General features: G+C 50.9%; 1 protein-coding gene across 5 annotated transcripts in view; it reads right to left on the bottom strand.

Annotated features, from left to right (window-relative positions):
- Positions 1-325: 325 nt before the first annotated feature.
- BTBD16 (BTB domain containing 16) overlaps positions 326-21,686 on the bottom strand; it is a 46,454-nt gene continuing 25,093 nt past the window's right edge. For 2 of the 5 annotated variants that reach the window (XM_019813942.3, XM_045040775.1), the window contains 8 exons: positions 19,494-19,613; positions 9,619-9,741; positions 7,515-7,606; positions 6,557-6,639; positions 4,252-4,329; positions 3,011-3,109; positions 1,514-1,687; positions 326-474 (listed from right to left, as the gene is read on the bottom strand). In XM_019813942.3, coding sequence (XP_019669501.2) covers positions 406-474; positions 1,514-1,687; positions 3,011-3,109; positions 4,252-4,329; positions 6,557-6,639; positions 7,515-7,606; positions 9,619-9,741; positions 19,494-19,613 — 838 coding nt within the window. In that variant the 3' untranslated portion in view covers positions 326-405. Of the gene's footprint in view, positions 475-1,513; positions 1,725-3,010; positions 3,110-4,251; positions 4,330-6,556; positions 6,640-7,514; positions 7,607-9,618; positions 9,742-19,493; positions 19,614-21,686 lie in introns of those variants that run through there. The other 3 variants (XM_019813943.3, XM_006938230.4, XM_045040776.1) reach the window with 3 other exon arrangements.

Raw genomic sequence — 21,686 nt, 5'->3', positions numbered from 1 at the left:
CTCTCTCTCTCTCTCAAAATAAAGAAATAAATTAAAAAAAAAAAAAAAAAAACGTGGCCCCAGAGGCCCCCTCGCCCCTTCCACCATGTGAGGGCCCAGCGAGGAGGCAGCCGTCTGTGAACCAGGAAGCAAGTTATCACCAGCCCCCACCCTGAATGTGCCAGCATCTTGATGTTGGACACCCCGCAGAACTGTGCGCAGTAAACGTCTGCTGTTTGTGAGCCCCCCGGCCTGCGGTTCTCTGTCACAGCAGCCCGACAGGGGGCCCAAGTTCTGCTGAGATCGCTCGCTGCCCGCTAGGAAAGTCACCTGAATGCTTGAGCAGTCCGTTTAACGCTGTTTTATTTTCTTTTATGTAGACCCTGGCGAAAGAAAGAAAAATCCCACAGGTTCTTCTGGAAACTGTCAAGACATTGGGAAGATGAATGAAAAACTTGCATAGATTGGAAGGCCCACGGTGTGGATTTTCAAGGCCTAGAAGATGAAACGGAAGAAAGCAAACGGGGCTTTTAGGATGAACACGATTGCTCTCTTGGGGTGGGGGGGAGGCCTTAACAGTGGTGTAAGCAGCCATTCCCAGCTCTGGTTGCACATTAGAACCACCTAGGGAAGGTCTGTAAAGCAAACTTTAAAACATTTAAGTATGACTTAGATACAATAAAGTGCACACATCTTAAGGGTTTGGCTCGGTGAATTTTCACGAGTGAGTACACCCGGGTGACTGCCACGCCGATCACCACAGAGAACATTTCAGGCACCCCCCGAAACCGTCACGTTCCCTCCTGGCCAATATCCTGGCGCCCCCCCCCTCCCTGCCCCCACCTCCACAAGGGGAAATCGCGGTTCTGATTTCTGACATGGCAGAGAATAACTTGGGAAGCTTTAAACAACACTGATGTCGGGCCCCACTGCGGAATACATCGCCTCAGGAGGAGCCCAGCGTGCTGATTTCTGATGCGCAGCCGGGACGGGGAAGGACCCCCCCTGGCTTAAAGCTGAGTCCCACTCCCTGCGGGGCACCCAGGGCGGCCCCTGGACCTCCTGAAATTCACGCTCAGAGTTCCTCCTAGGACTACAGACAGGCTCTCTGGCAGACTTTGGATTTTACCCGTCAGGAGCCAGGCCAGGTACAGCATCCGCCCGGATGCTCGCGCCGGCCACTGAGGCGGGTGGGCGAGGCCACGGATCTTGGGGCACGTCACAGGGGACGTCCAGGCAACAGCAGAGGCGATGGTGGCAGGCACACTCCACCAAACCTCCCCTCCTCCCAAAACAGGACCCTTTGACATTTACAAACTGGATCTGGCGTGATAGTGATAGCTTTCCGCATCCTCAGCTTTTTATTCTAGGTTTCTCTTGAGCGTGACGTGGAGCTGTGACCATCTATTAAGAAAGCGAGCAAGCTTCCCCTGTGGGCCACTGGAGATGGAAAGCCAGCGATCGCCCAAAAAAAGGAGTGGTGGAGAGAAAGTGCAAAAAAAGACACAAAAGAGAAAAGAAGACAAACACTCACGTGGCTTTTGCAGGACGGCTTGGAGAACCCAAACTTCTGGGTGATCTGGTTGGTCCTGAACTCCTGCCACTGGCCGTCCACCAGGGTCTGGGCTCTGATCTCGTACTTCACCAGGCGTTCCGCCCGCAGGCTGACGGGGCCGTGCTCGCAGACCACGTCACTGTGCCTCACTCTCTGCAAGGAGGGTGACCCACCTCAGGTGGAACTGAAACTGGGGTGACCCAGAGTTAGCAAAACGTGGTCCGTCGACTCTCCCGTGTAAGGTGTGCGGAGAGCAAGGGGGTGCTCCCCGCAGCCCCACCTCCTGAGAACGGCTGCCACTGCTGAATCAGCTCGCATCTGACCCCCCCCCCAAAAAAAAACCCACCAGCAGACAGACTGGGGTCTGGCGAGCCCAGAAAAATGCCACTAAGTCAGGCTGTACCGAATTGGAAAGTCTTCACTATCGCCTTGCCAGGATTTAAAAAACAATGGAGTGTGCACACGGGTATTTCGAGGGGTGTTGTTACATAATTCATCTCCTGCATCCAGTAAATTCCATCATGTAGGGAAACGCCTGAGTCACTGAAGACAAGAACTGACCCAAGGAAGAGATGTGACTCACTCAAGGGCATGGAAGGAGGTAGTGGCGAAGCTGGGGCTGAAGCTCAGGTTTCTGCAGGCGTGCATGTATCCATTTACCTGCTCACAATACAAACGCACCTCCCCGTGTTCCAGGTACTGTGATTAGTGGTGATAACAAAAAGACTAATGAGATACGGTTTCTCAAGGAGCTTGATGCCTTAGAGACTTACAAGGCAAATCCTAAGGGGAACATAGCGGTCCCTGATCATAGTGGTCACTGTCATTGTCGGCATCATCATATAGTGCCTTATGCGTCAGGCCCTGTGCCACATGCTTTGCACAAATGAACAGTAATATTGCCCACAACCAAGTCAGGTAGGTCCTATTACCTTCCCCATCTTAAGGCTCAGGAAGCCGGACATGGGGAGGCTCACGGGCTTGTCAACATCATGCGGCTCACCAGGCAGCTTGACTTCGACTCTGCTCTAAAACACAGCACTCCTCCAAAAGCCTGTAGCAGGAGCACTGAGGCGAATCCCTCTGTCCTCCTGAATTCACCGGTGTCCTGTCCATCGCCCTGCTTTGCCTCTCTAAACAAGACCGTTCCCTCTTCCCTCCACTGAAGAATGATCATCTGTAAAGCATCGCCCATCACGCAGGAACAGAAGACGAACTGGGCCCCAAACGTAGAGTCGGAGTCTAGAACGGAACCCCAACTTTGCCAATAGGGGCCATATGGACCCTCAAACCTCCCAAGGTGGTAAAAATCAAATGGCCTCACAGGTATGAGCATAATTAGCAGTAGGCTTATAACACATTTCGTATTCATCATTAGCTAATGATTGATCAATTATTATTAATTGCGTATGAATTGACTCTGGATCTAAAAGACTGTTTCAGAGACACAACTTTCCTGTGTGCTGTCCTTCTTACCTGCATGTAAAAACTGTAAGAGGTAGTATCATGTCTGACTCCCTTTATCTCAAAGAAGAATCCGTATATGGCGATCACTTCCGAATGAGTTGTATACTCCTAAGTTGGGAAGGATAAACAAACAACAAAGTGACAGGGAAAGAAACCTTCTGTATTCAAAGGCAAGAGGACACGGAAAAAACAAATTCTAGCTGAAACAAAAGCGACTAATTTGACACACAAAAGTGACTAATTAAAACACAACAGCAATTTTAGCTCAGGAAGGGCCGAACAAACTGTAGTGACTTCACAAACCCCATGGGTTGTACTCAGTGATGATCTTAACTGCTCTGCACATCCTCTAGTGGGGAGAAGGATGAGTTAGGCATGTTCTTAGATAATCTGTGGCCTGCAGACCTATGAAGCAAAGCATTTGCTCCAATCTGGATGGGCCTGAAAGATACTCCATATTCATGGTATTGCAAGGTGTCCTCCTGGCCCCTGCGGTGTGCGGTCTGTCCACTTGGGCAGGTGTAGACAAGCGAGGTGTAGACCCAGCCCATCCAGGCCTGACCCAGAGGGGAGTCTTTGATGATAGATTCAGAGCCCCGAGTCCCTGAAACACAACTTCTTTTGAGATCACTACTGGAGTGGCTTTCAACAACCGAGTACAGCAATTGCTTGGAGAACTGTGCCCATCCCAGGGAACCCAAGACAGAATGCAGCCACTAGCCCTGCATACACCCCTGGTGGCTGAGTGCCCACATACCTTGCAGCCAAGTTCCCTGACCCACTCTGCTTTGATCTGGGGGACCCATGAAAATACCCGCCCAGAATAGCTTCCCCTTTGTAACTGCCAACACAGGCTTGGAGTGGAATCTCTCCCGGAACTGTTGGCAAGTCTTGATGTTTGCGGGGAAGAGAACGACCAATTCATCCCAGCTTGCCCAGGCCTTTCCTGGTTTCAGAACTGAAAGTAATGCTTCCCAGGGAAACTCCTCCATCCCCGAAAAACGAGGACAGTTGGTCCCCCTCAAGGAGAAATTTTGGATGTGCACATCAGATAAATGAATGGCCTGTCCCAGGCCCCTGTCTTGTGAATTGTTTTTCCCAGGGTGTGGTGGGAACATGCAGAAGAGACATGACTATTTTCTTTTCTTCCCTGGCCTTCCTAACAGAGGTAAGAAGCGATTATACAAATGTCTTTAACCAAGCATGGGAGAAAACGGTCCTTCCCCTTGCTTGGGCCCAGGGGTCTGTACCTGGTTAAAGAGCAGCCCGAATCTCACAGCCTGGGTGGTAAGATCTTTAACGTGGGCCATGTCACCCCCACTCTCCAGCTGAAAGACAGGCGCACACAGTTCACTGGCAATCTGACCCTGGGACACGAGCATCTCTCCCCATCTCTGCGTCGGTTCATTGATCCCACAACCCCCACCGTGCTTGATAGATAGCTCTGTCTCTGGATCCCACACTTGGCCATGGATCCAGTCTGCAGTATTTGTCGACGCCAACTATGTGCCAGGCACTGTGCTTAATGCTTTCAGAGAACGAGAGATGAGAACAAGAAAAATTCCTGAGAATTTTCCCCGGGTAAATAAAATGTGCACATAAATAGCCTGATTGTGATGCAGAGAACGATCACGCCCATAAAGTCACAAGCGTGATCCCACATGGCGAGCTCCATGACATGGCGGGATCCCACAAGGGGCAAAAGGAAGGAGGTGGGCCAGGTCAGAAGAACATGAAGAGGGTGTGTGTGTGGGGGGGGGGGAGGGGAACTTCCTGAGGAGTCCAGCCCCAAGGACTGTTTCCCGCCTCCACTGTGCTCTGTTAGAGCATAGTTCTGAGTTACGTCCCAGAGAGGCTCGGTTCCATGGAGTCATTATCTGTTGTGCAGGGGCACTGGGTGCTGTGGTTTGCACATTACAATAGGTATTTGTTGGGCTGAATTGAATTTTAACTAGTGACTCATAAATCTTCGGAACTCAAACACTGCCCTACTTCATCTCTAAAAATGCACAATTGGAAACACAAGAACTACAACAGTTGGCAGAGGACAATTCACAAAGGGGGAAATGCCACTTGGAAAAATATCCGTATTTCCTAGTAATAAAGGGAATGCATATTGAGAAATGAGATTTCGTTGTTTGCCTCTCTTTTGACAAAAGGGATCCGAGATAAAAACGCCCAATTTGCTGAGCATGTACGAAGTGAAGCAAGCTCATTCATTACGGGGGGAAGAGCGTTTTGGTCCCAAACTGTTACTACGTATCAAGAACAAAAACGAACATTCCTTTTTTGGGCCAGTATTTTCTGTTCTTGACAATCTCCTGCAAGAAAGTAATTCTAAGGATAGTAAAATAAACCATCACGTGCAAATACGTTCAGCCTACAGCCATGTCTAATAGTTAACAATTAGGAGCGTGGCAAATTTTCTGCACTAAAAGAGAGGCAAAGTAGTGTTGTTTCTATAGCAGATGTTCTTGGTGGAAGAGTTTGCGGCCAGTAAAACACAACGAGATCTTAGTAGTGGTTGTAGGTTGTCTTTGGGTGATGGGTCTGAGGGGTATGTCTTTTCTTTCATTCAGTTTCTCTGCATTTAAAAAGTGTCATGGGAATGCAAGCTGGTGAAGCCACTCTGGAAAACGGTATGGAGGTTCCTCGAAAAACTAAAAATAGAACTACCCTACGACCCAGCAATAGCACTACTAGGCATTTATCCACGGGATACAGGTGTGCTCTTTCGAAGGGACACATGCACCCCCATGTTTATAGCAGCACTATCGACAATAGCCAAAGTATGGAAAGAGCCCAAATGTCCATCGATGGATGAATGGATAAAGAAAATGTGATTTATACACACAATGGAGTATTACTCGGCAATCAAAAAGAATGAAATCTTGCCATTTGCAACTACGTGGATGGAACTGGAGGGTATTCTGCTAAGTGAAATTAGTCAGAGAAAGACAGAAATCATAGGACTTCACTCATATGAGGAGTTTAAGAGACAAGACAGATGAACATAAAGGAAGGGAAACAAAAATAATATAAAAACAGGGAGGGGGACAAAGCATAAGAGACTCACAAATATGGAGAACAAACTGAGGGTTACTGGAGGGAGGGTGAGAGGGGGGAGGGGCTACATGGGTCAGGGGCACTAAGAAATCTACTCCTGAAGTCATTGTTGCACTGGATGCTAACTAATTTGGATGTAAATTAAAAAAAAATAAAATTAATAAAAAAAATTTCAGTAACAAGCACAGGTTATGTATGTGTCCATGGGGGAGGGGGGGGCTGGGTCAGGAGGGCGGGGCAGCCAGTGGTCCCGGACCCCGCCTCACTCTCCAGGTCAACAGTGCACATGCCCGAAGCACCTGGCTCCCCCCAAGCCTCCTCCCTCTGCCCTGCCAGGCTTGAATCTCTCCATTCCCCTGAAGGAGGAGCCAGAAACATCCCGACCTCAAAGGCTCAGAGGTTTCAAATGCAAAACACGTCTCCAGAGAAAGCCAGGTCAGAAAAGCAATAAATTTCAATAATTGTTTCCTTGCTGAGCTGGCAACTCACTGCGTGGTAATGGTTGGCTGTAACCCGGATCAGCCAGGACTCCGGGAAGAAGTTAATGTGCCTTAACTCCTCCAGATTTTTGCCTTGGAAGAAACACAAAGAGAACATTTTTATAGATTTATTCATAACAGAGCCGCAGAAGTCTGATTTGCAGAGAGAAAAAGGAGGAAGTCAAGGGTTGAGGATTAGAGGGCCTGGCCAGGGTCCCCCGGGGGTCACAAGGTGCGTGGGGCCCAAATGGACCAGCACAGAGCACTTTCCCCCAAAGTGTTCACGGCCCCCTGGCCGAAATCCTGCCCAGGAAGGGAGGGCTGAGTTCGGATCATCAGTGTCTTTGGGAGCGTCTAGAAGCAACTTGGACAAAACTACCTGGGGTCCATCAACCATTCCTGGGTTTTAAAGCTATGCGTTTTATCCGGATAATTGGAAATGGCTTTGAAAAATTTCCCAAATGTGCTTTCATTCGCAAAGGTCTGGGGGGGGGCACCCGGGCAGCCCCAAAACACACTCCCCAGGGGGCTTCCTCCTCTTTCCAAGTCGCAGATGCCTTCCCCCAGGCCCAGCGCAGGAGGCTGAGAAAGCCAGGTCTGGGGCACAGACCCCAAGTCTCCTCCCCAACCACGGAGCAAGTGACCTGGAGGGGACGCCGCTCTAAGATGCAGGGCACGTGGCTAGATGACAATAACACAGCCCTTGGAGGCTGCACACACTTTCACAATCCATAAGTCCCTTCATCCAATATCGTATTTCACGGAAACTCTGACTATCCGCCATTTTACAGACCGGGACACTGAGACCAGGCACTTATGTGACTTTCCCAAAGTCACACAACTTGGAGGTGACCATGCCATATCCCAGCTGATTCCTTTGGAAAGGCCCGCGGGGTCTTTCCTGGGAGTTGCTGAGGGTGGGGGGGGGTCCCCAAGAGCCTTCCCAGATGCACTCAGGCAGGGCTTACCTTTGATGATGCCGTGCAGGCGCAGGCAAAGGAAAAGTGGCACCAAGCTCTGTCCCGTGTCCTGATCCAGAAAGGAATACTTCCTGGAGAAGCTGAGCAGAGGTACAAAGAGGAACAAGAGACTGTCATTAAACCTCCTTTCTGGAATTGGCGAGGGCTAACGAGAGTCATGTCAAAGAGACTAGTGGTTTCACCAGTCAGGGGGGTAGACGTGCTTGGTTCTCTCTGGATGGGTGAGGCGTGCGGAAGCAGAGGGCCGCTGGGACAGCCTGGGTGAAGGCTGACCCCACAGGTGATAACAAGACACTGGTCCTAGTCCCTTGCCATCTGTTGCCACGCTACGTACAGAGCAGGTGCACAGCACATACTGACGAAGTAAGTGACTGGCGGTAACATATGTTACTTTATGGAGGGTTTCAAGATACATTTTCTCGGGGCGCCTGGGTGGCACAGTCGGTTAAGCATCCGACTTCAGCCAGGTCACGATCTCGCGGTCCGTAAGTTCGAGCCCCGCGTCAGGCTCTGGACTGATGGCTCAGAGCCTGGAGCCTGTTTCCGATTCTGTGTCTCCCTCTCTCTCTGCCCCTCCCGCGTTCATGCTCTGTCTCTCTCTGTCCCAAAAATAAATAAACGTTGAAAAAAAAAATTAAAAAAAAAAAAAGATACATTTTCTCACTTGAGTCTCACAAACTTCTTGCGGGCCAGACAGGGCAGGTGTCATGGGCTCCATTTTGCAGATGAAAAAACAAAGGCTCAATTAGGACTTGAACGCAGGACTTTGTATTCCTCCACTACACAAGCTGCCCTTTCAATAGTGGCCAACTTAGGTCCTTCAAAAGTGCCTTCTGGTAGGGTTAAAAAGAAGGAAAGCGGGTGACGAATTTCAGTAGCTGTTCTGCAGTTACCGTCGGTACTAAGCTCCGGTTAATTTCCATCCATGCTGAAGGTCGGGGCTGGGTTGAGATCAGATTCCCTTTGCGAACACGCATACACGCAGACACACATCCACCATTCTTGTTTTGCAACAACTTGTTTCGTAAAAGGGTCACGTTTCATCAATGGGGACAACGGGAGTAATTTTTCCGAGTCCCTTTGGAAACGCAAAGTCATTCCCTCAAGGCAGATCCGTATGAGACCAGCCAAGGGCGCCCACGGATTATTTTTCCATGAATCAAGAGTGATGTTCAAATCACACCCTGTCTCGGCCAGACTGAACGCACCATTGGCCCCGTGTCCCGCTGGAGGTGCCCGCCAGCCTGCTAAGGACCATTTGCTTTCAGAAGTCCTAGGAATTTCTGGGACCCTCCGTGTCCGCGGTCCCAGGAGCTAGTTTAGGGATGCTGAGGCGCGTGGGGTGGGAGAGGGGCACAAAGACAAATGAGTTGATTCAATTCAGAGATTATTTGTTAGATGCCACTGGGTGCCAGTCTCTGGTGGTAGACAGATCAGGCGTAAATAAAGGAATGCTGATGCTTTCAGGCACAGTACAGTTCTACTGATCCCGGAACCCGCCCTCCGTCAGCCTGCGCACACGTAGCTGGGCTAGTGTAGGCCAGGCCGGTACCCAGAGAACGTGATGTCTTAGCTGGACGGATAACACTCGCTTGTTCCCTTTCCTGCCTCTCTCTCACCATTTAACGGAGGAACGAGCTAGGTGACATCATACTGGGTGTAGGTGTCACGGAGGGAAGAAGGGGCCGAGCTGGCACAGTCCCCTCCAGCCGAGTGCTCTAGGGAATGAGACTGCGTCCCCGGCAAGGGCACCTACGTTCTGGTACTGCCCTAAGAAGGGAGCACTTGCTGGAGCTGCCGGTTAGAGACACTTTCAGCCCAGAAAGCTGAACGGTTGAGGACAGCACGTCCCCTGCGACTCAGAAGGCACCAACTCTGCAGCTTTGTGGGACGGCTGCTGGGAGGGAACAGGAAGCCAAGCCGCAGAGTCTCCCTGGAAGAGGCGCTCGGACCCGACAGCCCATCAGCCAGGAACTCTCCCGTCAGACCTCCCTGCCCAGAGGGTTCGGGAAAGAGCTTTGTGGAGACAGGTGATTGGACTTTAAGATCCCTCTGGGTCACAGGAAAGTGGCACCGATGGTGGCTGACTTACGAGGTCATGAGTCTGCTCCTCCGTTGTCTAATCATGCTTCCGTGAGCTTGGACTAGCTTCCGGTCCTGGACCCGCTGGCCATCAGTCACGTGACTGAGCCTCCCTGAGCTCCAATCTCCTTCTCTGTCGAGTGGGGACAACGGCCATGTGAGCCTCCATGGGTATCAAGGAAGAGTAAAGGTGATGGTGCTGGGCACAGCTTCCGATGCCCCACAAGCACTCCGTACCTCATGATTACCACCACTGTCCTCTCGTCCCTGGGAAAGTGACCTGGACTCAAGCTGTCCAAGGGCCTGGAGTTGTTTTTGGTGGCATTCATTGTCACTGCCAGCCTCTGAATTGCCCAAGCCTTGGGCCATCTCAGAGGAAGAAGATGGTGACTTCAGCTGTTGATTTTCTAAAATCTGAAAGCGTCGGAGGGATGTGGTCCAGCACCTTGAACCAATGCACACAGCCCTGCCCTTGGAGACGGGTGAGGCCGACTGTTGTAGAGCCAGGAGTCTACCTAGGCCTCCTGAGAACAGCTCAGTGCGTTTTCCATCGAACCCGGCTCCTCTCCACCGTCTGAAGGCAGAGGCATCCTCTACTCTCTGGCCCGATGATGGGCTCATTACCCCAACCCAATGTGACAGGAAGCTAACACAAAGCTGGGGGGGCCTCTTTGCCCGGCTCTGTTGGTGGGATCAAATGCTGGCCTGGCTTCCCCTGGCACTCAATGCCATCCGTGCAAAGATCCCTTTGGGTTTAGCACTGACTTTTCTGGAACGAACGTCAGGCCATGGTGTCTGCCTCCTACAGGTCTTCAAGAAACCCTTGGGGCATGACCCCTTTGGGGAGGACAGTTCATAGGTCCCTGAGACTGAAAGACAAGCCCAGGTTGGCTCTGGATCCTGCTTTCAAGGGCCCCGGGGACAACCCCCCCCCCCCAGACTTCCTGAAAGGCAATGCCCAGGACAAGTGTCCCTCTGACTGGCACCAGTCGTAATTTTAGAGCTGCTTTTAGCCACAACCTTCTCACTTCCCCCATCCTGTCATCCGTCGGAGTCATTCATCCTTCCTGTGTGTCTGACTCAGGGCCCCATGACCCCAGCACCTCAAATTTTAGCCTTAAAATATCCACTTTGGAATTCCGACACATGATATTCCATGGGTGAGCCTTGGAGACTTTACGCTCAGGGAAATAAGCCCAACACGGAAGAACAAATTCTATGTGATTGCACTTACATGAGGTTCCTAGAGGAGTTCAATTTATAGAAGCGGAAGGAGTACTGTGCTTGCCAGGGGCAGGGGGACAGGGGAATGGAGATCCGTTAATTGTTCAGTTTGGAAAGATAAAAACATTCTGGAGATGGAAGGCAGGGATGGTTGCACCACAGTGTGAATGTACTTAATTGCCACTCAATGACACACATAAAAGTAGTTAAAATGGCAAATTTTATCTTTTTTTTAATTAAAAAATTTTTAATGTTTATTTATTTTTTTTTTTTTTGAGAGAGAGAGTGCCAGTGGGGGAGGGGCAGAGAGAGAGGGAGACACAGAATCCGAAGCGGGCTCCAGCCTCTGAGTTGTTAGCACAGAGCCCGACGTGGAGCTCCAACTCATGAAGTGCGAGATCATGACCTGAGCCAAAGTCGGCGGCTTAACCGACGGACGGAGCCACCCGGCGCCCTTAACAAGGCCAATTGTATCTTAATACTTTACTATCATAAAGAAGAATTAGGATTAAAACATTACTTCATTTCTGTGAAAAAATATTTGAAATAGTAGTTTTAAATTTTAAGGTGAAGCGTGAAAAAAAACTGCACTCTTTGAGGCAATACCTCGTGATGAGAAGGGCACACGGCTTTTTTCCAGCCGTCCCTCAGTATAGACCTGGGTGCCTTCAGAAAGCCAGCAACCACGAGCCCATCCTCTAGCCTCTTAACGCCACGGTGCGGTAAATGAAACACTTCTTTTTTTTTTTTTTAATTTTTCAACGTTTATTTATTTTTGGGACAGAGAGAGACAGAGCATGAACGGGGGAGGGGCAGAGAGAGAGGGAGACACAGAATCGGAAACAGGCTCCAGGCTCCAAGCCATCAGCCCAGAGCCCGACGCGGGGCTCGAACTCACGGACCGCGAGATCGTGACCTGGCTGAAGTTGGACGCTTAACCGACTGCGCCACCCAGGCGCCCCGAAACACTTCTGATGGCTGCTCCCACTGTCACCTATCAGATGTCACTGCCTTTCAGCGCCTCCCGCCAAGGGCCTTTTCTTCGAGTCCGAACGAACTTGCACCTGATACATGGGTCTTGCTAATGTCCCTGCAGAAAGGTTAGGTTCTCGTCCAAAGACTCCCAGCCGGCTTGTGGCAGGAGCGGGACCCAGACTCAGGGCCACCATCTGCTAACATGCATCTGATTCACTGAACGTATTGTCTGTCTCTGCTTCCGAGGTCGTAAACGCCGCGAAGCTGGGGCTTGGCATCTGTGTTGTTTGCTCTTGTCCTCTCGGCGCCTCTCGCAGGGCCTGGCGCTCAGCCGGCTTGCAATTTGTTGAGTGAATGAATTGGATGAGGAATCGATCCCGCCAACTCAGCAGCCTCCGTCCTGCCATCCCCTCCCTCCATGCGCCCATGTGTCTGTTCAAGGAACGCCAGCTGTCCCGCCCCAGCGCATGCACGCACACGTGCACACACGCACACACACACACACACACACACACACACGTGTGCACACAGACCAGGCTGCTCCAGGCTGGGTTTCCTGTGCTATGGGCCCCCCTGCTGTTGCCACGCTTATTTGCCGGGTCAAGTCCTACTAGACATTCATTGAGACCCAGTTCGATGTCATCTTGACAAGAAAGTCCGTCCTAACCTTTGCCCAACGGCAGAACTGGGTCTAGAAATCCTGTGTAACGATAACCTTAGCTGCCCTCTGGAGGGACCTCTTGCATTGGACGCTCTACACTTCTTGGGCTCCTTCCACGTCTCTACTCTCATTGAAGATGACACACTGGGTCCGCCCTGTTTGGGTGGCAAGCCAAGAAGCCATGTGACCGAAGTGAAAAGTTAGTAAGGAATGGGGGTAATATTTAGGGACCTTGAAAAGAAAGGAGATTCAGCTTCCAGAAAGCCAGACTCTAGCGGAGCTGAGGCAATGTGGTCAGAGCAAAAGAAGAAATTTAAAAAAGGCAAGAAACACCAAAGTCCAGCGATGGGAAACCCCGTTGCCCCCAAATATACCTACCCCCCTCTATAGGGCTTGGCTAATCTGAGACCAAACAATTTAATGGCGCTCATGTCCGTGACTCATGGGATATTTCAAAATGAATGTTCCGGTTAAGAGATGAGAGTTCTCACACCAGGGGTGCCCAGTTTCATGATGACTCTGTTGCCACATTTGAAATGCCACTAATTAATCACAGTAGATGCATGGCTTCTGGCCGCCCCAGCACATAGGATCACAAAGCGTCTCCCTGGAGACATCGGCAGGCTCAGGGGTCAGGGGCGCAGGCCGTGGCATGGTGGCTCTCCTCCAGGGCTCCCCTCACAGGGGCTGGGGGGAACATGGTGCTGGGTTTGTCAGGTCGGTGCCCACCCACCCAGTCAGCACATGCTCTTGTTCCCTCTGCACAGAGGAGCTCAGAGGAGGAATCTGTCCTGTGTGCAACTGAGATCTGGGAAGGCTTCCCGGAGGAGTCCTCGGCTAGTGCTGTCAAGGTTGGATCAGATTTGGATAGGCCCCAGGAAGGAGGGGAGACTCAGCAGCAGCGGCCAGGGAAATCCAGGCGTTGGGATCGTGCGGAAACTGGCTTCACTGACTGCTTTCAGTGACCTCCTTCAGGAAAGGTTGTAAGCCCACTGCTGGGACCCATCCTTGTGTCTAAGAAGGACCCACTTAGTGATTAACAAATCAGTTAAGGGCCAGAATTACAATCTGGAGAATCTTAAAATAAAGGGATGCGGGGGTGCCTGGGTAGCTCAGTCGGTTAAGTGTCCATTTCTTGGTTTCAGCTCAGGTCATGATCTCACAGTTTCATGGGTTCGAGCCCCACATTGAGCTCTGTGCTGGCAGCGTGGAGCCTGTTTGAGATTCTCTCTCTCTCCCTCTCTTCTGCCCCTTCCCCACTCGTGTTGTCTCTCTGTCTCAAAATAAATAAATGGACTTAAAAAAATAGAATAAAAGGACGTGTCCAAAGATCTAGAAGACCCTCCACCAATTCATTGCAGAAGGACCCTGAGCAAGTCCCTGGCCTTCCCTGGCTGTCCCTCCCTGGACGGATTTTATAGATACGCTATTGAGTGAAAGGGAAGGCAGACATTAAGAAGTATATATTGTAAGATTCTGTTTACGCAAAGTTCAAAAGCAGCCAAGACATCTTGAAAGTAAAGGAAGCCTGGATGTTGTTTTCCTTTTTCTGGGAAAGGTGGGGACTGAGATAAGACACTTTAGGTGCCTGGTCGAGTCGGTCCCTCAGTCTGGGCCCTGCTGACACAGATGTGTGAGCTTTGCGGAAATCCACTTAAGGTCTGTGCACTTTTCTGTATGTATTTTATATTTTGGTTAAAAATGTACCTTTGGGGCGCCTGGGTGGTTCAGTCGGTTAAGTGTCTGACTCTTGATTTCCGCGCAGGTCATGATCTCACAGGTCGCGGGATTGAGCGCCCCCTCCGGCTATGTGCTAACAGCTGGGAACCTGCTGTCTCCCTCTCTCTGCTCCCCACCTTCTCGCTCAAAATAAATACATAAACTTAAAAAAAAATGCAGGTTTAAAAAAGTGAAAAACTTGCCTGCCTCTGGCCCTACTCCAATTGATGAGTTTTTACAGTTTTCCTGGACTTCTCAGACTGCTAACTGGAAAGAAATGATGACTTCTCCTCTGTGGATGGATTCTGTGTAAGCTTTGCTTACATTTTTTTGTTTTTCCTACAAGAAATGTTAAATTTAATTCTGGCCAGTCTATTTGTTTTTCTAAATTAACCACTGCCAGAAAACAGACTGTGGGGGCCAAGGGGCGTGTGCGTGCGTGTGTGTGTGTGTGTGTGTGTGTGTGTGAATGCTCCCCTCCTATGCCATTATACTCAGCCATGAAAAGAAGTTGCAAAGTGTTTGTACGTGTCTGGCTAGGTAGAGAAACTTCCCCTTCAGCTTTCTGTCAGGGTCTCTGGCATAGAACGCATGTTCTAGAACTACTGGTAGAATGAATAAAAACTTGAAAAAAAAAATCAAAGAATGAAATAACCTGGGAGAATAAACAAGGCTTGGATCTATGTCTTTATTTGCAGGCATTGCTGGTACTGGGGTCGAGTGTTCAAATACCTTCACTCCTAGCGTGCCTTCCAGACCTTGCTAAGACAGATAAGAAAAGGGGCATCTGATCTACTTAAAAAAAATTAAAAAAAAAAATTTTTTTTTCAACGTTTATTTATTTTTGGGACAGAGAGAGACAGAATATGAACGGGGGAGGGGCAGAGAGAGAGGGAGACACAGAGTCGGAAACAGGCTCCAGGCTCTGAGCCATCAGCCCAGAGCCCGACGCGGGGCTCGAACTCACGGACCGCGAGATCGTGACCTGGCTGAAGTCGGACGCTTAACCGACTGCGCCACCCAGGCGCCCCCCCCCAAAAAAATTTTTTTTTAGTTTATTTATTTATCTTGAGAGAGACAGAGAGCTCCAGCAAGGGAGGGGCAGAGACAGAGGGAGAATCCCAAGCCGGCTCCATGCTGTGAGGGCAGAGCCTGATGCAGGGCTCGAGCTTTCGAAACCGTGAGTTCATGTCCTGAGCTGAAATCAAGAGCTGGATGCTTAGCCGATTGAGCCACCCAGGCGCCCCTACTTTTACTCAATTACTGTTCCAAACCCTCCGATGCGGGCGCCAGGCCGGCCAGGGCCACAGGCACGGCTGCAGCGTGGCCTTGTTTCCAGTGGCTCACAGATCCCCACTAGCTTGTGTTCGGGCCACTTGTCCCACTGCTGCACGTTACAAAAGTACGGTCCCATTTGGGAAGTCCCCATATTGTGGTGGCCTCAAGATGTCCACTCTGACCACTGGGAGATCCCTCATAGATCACTCTGTCATTTACATTCTTTCATCAATACACGTAACTTTAAAAACTGGGCCAAAGACTCAGCTTCCTTGATCCTCATTCCGAAGCCTATGTACTGTCTCCCAGGGGGTCTACTCCTCTGCCTCATCTTTTAGCGTCCCTGGCATGTCCCGTGGCCACAGGGACCTGACCAGCTGTTCCCCTTGGTGCCTCATTGAGCCGTGAAGGTCAGCTCCCCTGGTGACCTGACTCTGGCCCACGCTGGCTGTGACTCCCAGTAGCCTCCCTCCTCCACTAAGAGCAGAAGTGCCTTCTCACAGCTCCAGCCTTCAGGCCATCAGCTCCTCTGGGCCAGCAGCCCCAAGACCCTGCCCTGCTGCGGGGCAGCCCTGGGGATCCGCAGGAAGGGACAGTAAACACGGAACAAGGCACCCAGTACCCACTGCCATCCGGGGTAGACATCACTAACCAACCGAGACGTTAGTTCTCCCCGAGCCTACAGAAAGCCTTGGAACCCTTCCTTGTCTAGAACACCAAGCAGGCACCCGCCATCAGTCATCTGTCTACAGACCCTGTTACAGACAAGGTGTTCTCTGAATTTTGCATCAGCATATTACAACCCACTTCCGTGAGGGGAACCAAGCCACACAAAAACGATTGCTGGGGGCGCCTGGGTGGCTCAGTCGGTCGAGCGTCTGACTTCAGCTCAGGTCATGATCTCGCGGTCTGTGAGTTCGAGCCCCAGGTCGGGCTCTGTGCCGACAGCTCGGAGCCTGGAGCCTGCTTCGGATTCTGTGTCTCCCCCTCTGTCTGCCCCTCCCCTGCTCATGCTCTGTCTCTCAATAATAAATAAATGTTAAAAAAAAAAAAAAGCAATTGCTGGAAACTCATCCTTCAGAAGCCCTTCCATGCACAGCACGGTGCCAGACAAGCTAGGGGTGTGACAAAGGCCCACAGACCCTTCCTTGAAGCTGCTCATGATGTCCCCGGGGGACATCAGTGGTCGTCAGGCTCTCAGGGGTCAGAGAGGCTCTCAGGGGAGGCCCCACCGTGGACAGACTGGCAGCGGGGGCAGAACGGGTGGGAGTTACATTAGCAGGAGAGGCAAGTGCTGATCCCTAGGCTGAGTCTGGAGACTCAGGGGACACGCATTTGGGAGGTGGAGGCCATGGATGAGGGAACACCTTAAACGTGCCACCGTTCTAGGGCAGAAGAGCGAGCTGGGATGAGAGGAGAGTCGCCCACAATCCTAAAAATGGGCACGTGGTCCTCAGAGTCGGGGGTGCGCCTGGACAGCTGCAGGGGCAGAGCCCCGAGGCCCAGACCAGCTGTCTGTTCTCCCTGGGGCACCAAGCTTGCTGGCGGGGAAGCGGGAGGGAAGGCAGGCGCCCAGGCTGCTGGGAGTCCCCCGCTGTGCTGCAGTCAGAGAACACGGGGCCCCCCAGTAGAAGATACTGGGACCAAAGGGAAACTCACAAATGGTTTCCAACAAGGAACAATGTAGCATCGGGGGCTTGGGAAATGTAGCCAGGCCTGGGAGGTGCGAGGTCAAGAGGCAACCAGCGCAGGTTCAAGAGGAATGGAAAAGCTAATGATGGTGAGGAGGAGCCCTGGGACTCCAGCTCAGGAAAACCCTGCGCACCCTACTCTCAGCGGGGGGCCACCCCCCCTGAGCGCCTCATTCCCTCTGTTTCTACCGCATTAAAAACAGTTTCCACATTCCAGCTCATCTCCTACCTCCCGGTTCTAAGACATTCCCAGTATGAAAGCTAACCTGGAGCCAAAGAGCAAGTTTTCCTGGTTGTGCATGACTCACTGGAAAAAGTGTCTCTTGGGCTATTAAAAGAGTGGGGGGTGGTTAGTGAAACATTTGCGCTCAAAGCAAATTATATAGAAACTAAGCAAAGCGCATACCATCCTGGCACTGAATACCGCTTTCCCCAAATAACGAGACAGGAAAAATGGGCTCTTTAGTTAACATGGTGCACAGATGTTCCAGAAAAGGATTCACTGCTTCAGAACAATGCAAACGGAGCTTGGCTTGATCAGGTCAAGCCACTGACCAATAGGTGGAAGATGTGTTTACCTGCTAAACTCACACGTGCAAAAGGAATGGGGCCTCTTCGCTCCCTTGAACACGCCTTATGGTGCCTGGAAACCCCATTCCTGCTGAGGTGGGGAGCCGATGCCTAAACCCGACAATGAAAGTGATGCCGGCTGTCACTTCCTCCAGGCAGACCCCCTGCGGCCCGCCTGGGACTGTCTGTAGCTACAGGGCCACCACACTCCACAGCCAGCGCGCGTGATGTGAGCATACGTACAAGGTTTTAATCGAAGCTTTATAAAGAGGCATGAAAGGGAGCCCGTAAACTACCAGTTTCGCCCTGCCCCCCACCCCGCTCCCCTGCGCCCAGGCTGCCACTGCTAATGGGGGCACTCTTGATAGGACAGACAGAAAACACTCACAGCAGAGGGCAGCACGGGGAGGGGAAGGCGCACTCCAAGTCCCCTGCTAACAACAACACTGAACCTACAGGCGGCCTCAGGATCTTTCTGAACACAGCGCCCAGGGAGCTATTCCTGAACCCGCTGAGTGGACACAAGAGAGGATATCCAATCGGCCATTCTAGGAAGGGGCAGCAAAGTGTCTTGGGATTTCCGCAGGCCGGGTTCAAGTCAGACCCCGTCCCTTACCACGTGTGTGACCTCTGACGGGATAGTTCATTTCCACCTCAGTTTACTCATCTGTAAAATGGGAATGACAAAGCAAGCCCCGGAGTCTTTTACAGATGAAATGAGATTACGAATAGAAAGTGCTGTCGTCGGGGTGCCTGGGTGGCTCAGTCGGTTAAGCGCCTGACTTTCGCTCAGGTCACGATCTCGCGGTTCAAGGGTTCAGGCCCCACATGGGGCTCTGCGCTGACAGCTCGGAGCCCGGAGCCTGCTGTGAATTGATTCTGTGTCTCCCTTTCTCTCTGCCCCTCCCCTGCTCATGCTCTCTCTCTCTCGCTCACAAAAATAAACATTTTAAAAAAGAAAGCGCGTATCGGAATTAGTAAGCATAATTAAATGGTGTCCATTAAACGGTAGTTATTTTTTACTGAAATTTTGAGATACGCAATTTTTAGAACTTATAAGTTTAGAGAGGATAAGAAACTTGAGTTAATTCTATGAAACTTTTGTACATTCAAATGCTTTTTCATTTGTTCAGAAAATTCAGAATTTTATATGCTGTTGTGAAATATAAGTGAGGACAACCTGGTCTAATTTAGGTACCTTTTTTAAAGTTTATTTATTTATTTACTTAGAGAGAGAGAGAGAGAGAGAGTGCAAGTGAGTGGGGGAGGGGCAGAGAGGAAGAGAGAGAATCCCAAGCAGGCTCTACACTGTCAGCGCAGAGCCCAATGCAGGACTCAAACCCAGAAATCGTGAGATCATGACCTGAGTGGAAATCAAGAGTCAGGCCCTTAACCAACTGATCCACCAGGCGCCCCTAGGTACATTTAAAATACGATGTTTTTAAGGTCAGTGTGGTTTGGTAATACATTTTTCTAAATAAAAGGAGTACCTCGTATAGCATGTCTTTTGCTGGGCAGAACGTGTTCAGAAGCACATGAGTATCTCCTATGATCGCACCTACATGTTATTCACGTTTTCAAGTACGTGAGCCATTTCCAGCAGCTTGAAGATACCCCATAATCTTAGGCCCCATAAAGAATATTGCATTCTGTGCACTCTAGATGATGCTATCAAAAATCATGTCATTGATGCTTTTCCTCCATGATATTATGGGTACAGAAACCCAGCGTATGTGCGTTTCATCAATCAACACGAAGTCATGTTACCTGGTAAAAAATGCCAGCACCGTTTCCTGCACAGGAACTGTCTGCACTTTGGGGTTCAGTTGCAAGAAGACCCACAAAAGTAGCGTTTTCAGAAGATGAAACTCATTAAAAGTGAACAACCTGGCCGAAATAAGAGAAGACATTTCAGGAATAGCAAAATCTCACACGATTTGTAAGAAAACGGCAAGTTAAAAGTGAGTTGAGGTCTGAGGCAATACCAGCCCCGAGGCTGTCGGTCACTTCAGCCAGAGAGAGATGAAGTGACTTTCTCAGGGTCACTGGGACAGTGAATGGCAGCGCTGGGATGTGACCCTCAGCAGCCTGACGCCCACCTGCTGTGCCACCAAAGCCACGGGCAGCATTTAATGAGCCCTTACCACAGACAGGTGTGTGTGAGACGTGTTGGGACGTTTCTTGCGTTTAATTCCACACAGCAATCCTGCAAAGTTGCGATACATTCCTTATATGGATATGTGAATTCAGACTGGCCCTATGTTTACTTAAAATTTTAATATTTTGTTCAGCGTGGGTTTTGAGGGGGGAAGGGGCAAAGGGAAAGGGAGAGAGAGAGCATCTCAAGCAGGCTGCATGTCCAGCATGGAGCCCGACTCAAGGCTCCATCCCGGAACCATGAGATCATAACCTGAGCTGAAATAGTCAGATGCTTAGCCGACCGAGCCACCCAGGCGCCCCATTCATTCATTGTGGTTTTTTGCATTACTGCCGATTTTGAAGTATCGCACTACAATATACTTTACCTGAAGACTGAGGGTTGTTTTGTGTCCCCTTAAATTTTGCACCCGAGGTTAGTGCCTCACTCATCACCTTCTAGTCCCAGCCCCGACTGAGGGCTAAATAGCTTATCCAAGGTCACAGGATCCTGGGGTCAGACCTGGCGTGGCTCCGTTCGGCCCCACGCTGGCTGTGGGGCCTCCTGCAGGCTGCTGGGCGGCCCCCCAGCCACTACGCCCTCATCTGCAGATAGTGGTGACAGCCAACGCTCAAAGTCTACGTGAGTGACAATGCTGAGTTTTCCTGTCGCTGCGGTAACAAGCTATGAACCAAGTGGCTTAAAACAACACACATGTATTATCTTACGGTTGTGGAGGTCAGAAGAATAAAAATCGATCTCACTGAGCTAAGATCCAGGGGCGGGCCGCCTTCTTTCTGGAGGCTCTATGGAAAATCATTTCCTTGCTTTTTCCAGCTTCCAGAGGCCACCCACATCCCATGGCCTGTGGCTCCTTCCTCCACCCTCGAGCCAACAGCACAGTGCCTTCCAATCAATCTCCTTCTGGTTCTGATCCTCCTGCCTCCCTCTTCCATGTGGAAGGAGCCTTGTGATTATCCTGGGGCCACCTGGGTAACCCAGGACGCCCTCCCCAGCTCTAGGTCATCCATCCGCAATGTTTTTCCTCTTTGCCATGCAACCTGACAGATTCACAGGCTCTGGGGGTTGGGATGTCGACATCATCGAGCTGACCACACACGTACAGCTTGCTGAGTGCAGCGCCTGGCACCTAGGAGCGTGCTAGTGAGTGGCCGCTGGGACTCGTAAGTGGCAGGGCCAGGTCCTGGCTGCAGAACCCACGCTTGGCCTGCAGCGGCATGAGACTTCTTATCAAGAAACAAGTGGTGAGAAGGAGCGAGTGTCGCTCCCCATGGTGTCAACTCTGCAAAGGAAGGGTGTTTCCCAAAGAGGTTCTCTAAACAGTCTCCAACAACTTGATTATCTGAGAAGTCATTTCGGTGTTTCTTAAACCCCTCGATATTTCCGGTCTTGACCACAGGAATGGCACACTGGCTTCGAAACCTGTCACGGCCTCTGCACCCGCAACTTTGAGTGGTCTTGGTGGGTGGGACCCAAGCTAAGTAGGGATTCTAAAGAACAATGGAAATGTCGCCCACCCACCTTTGACACTATTTCTGATCACAGAATGCCTCTTTGCTCTGTTTTCAGGTTACCTACAGATGCATGGGCTTTGACTCTGGCCAGAGAGGACCAAATTTGTCACTGTCTGGGCAATGACAGTGAGGCAGGAGGGCGGATGTCACAGCCACTTGATATGATGTGCCCACAGAGAACTCCACAGGGACACCAACCACCTCTGGGCTGGGGAGCTACATGACTCCCGGTGCAGAATCCAAGCCCAAGGTTCCCAAGCCCAGAAGGTTCTTTGGGACGTCTCCAAA

This window comes from Felis catus, chromosome D2 (assembly GCF_018350175.1).
Source record: "Felis catus isolate Fca126 chromosome D2, F.catus_Fca126_mat1.0, whole genome shotgun sequence".
NCBI lineage: Eukaryota > Metazoa > Chordata > Mammalia > Carnivora > Felidae > Felis > Felis catus.
This window is presented reverse-complemented; position numbering and strand designations above follow the sequence as displayed.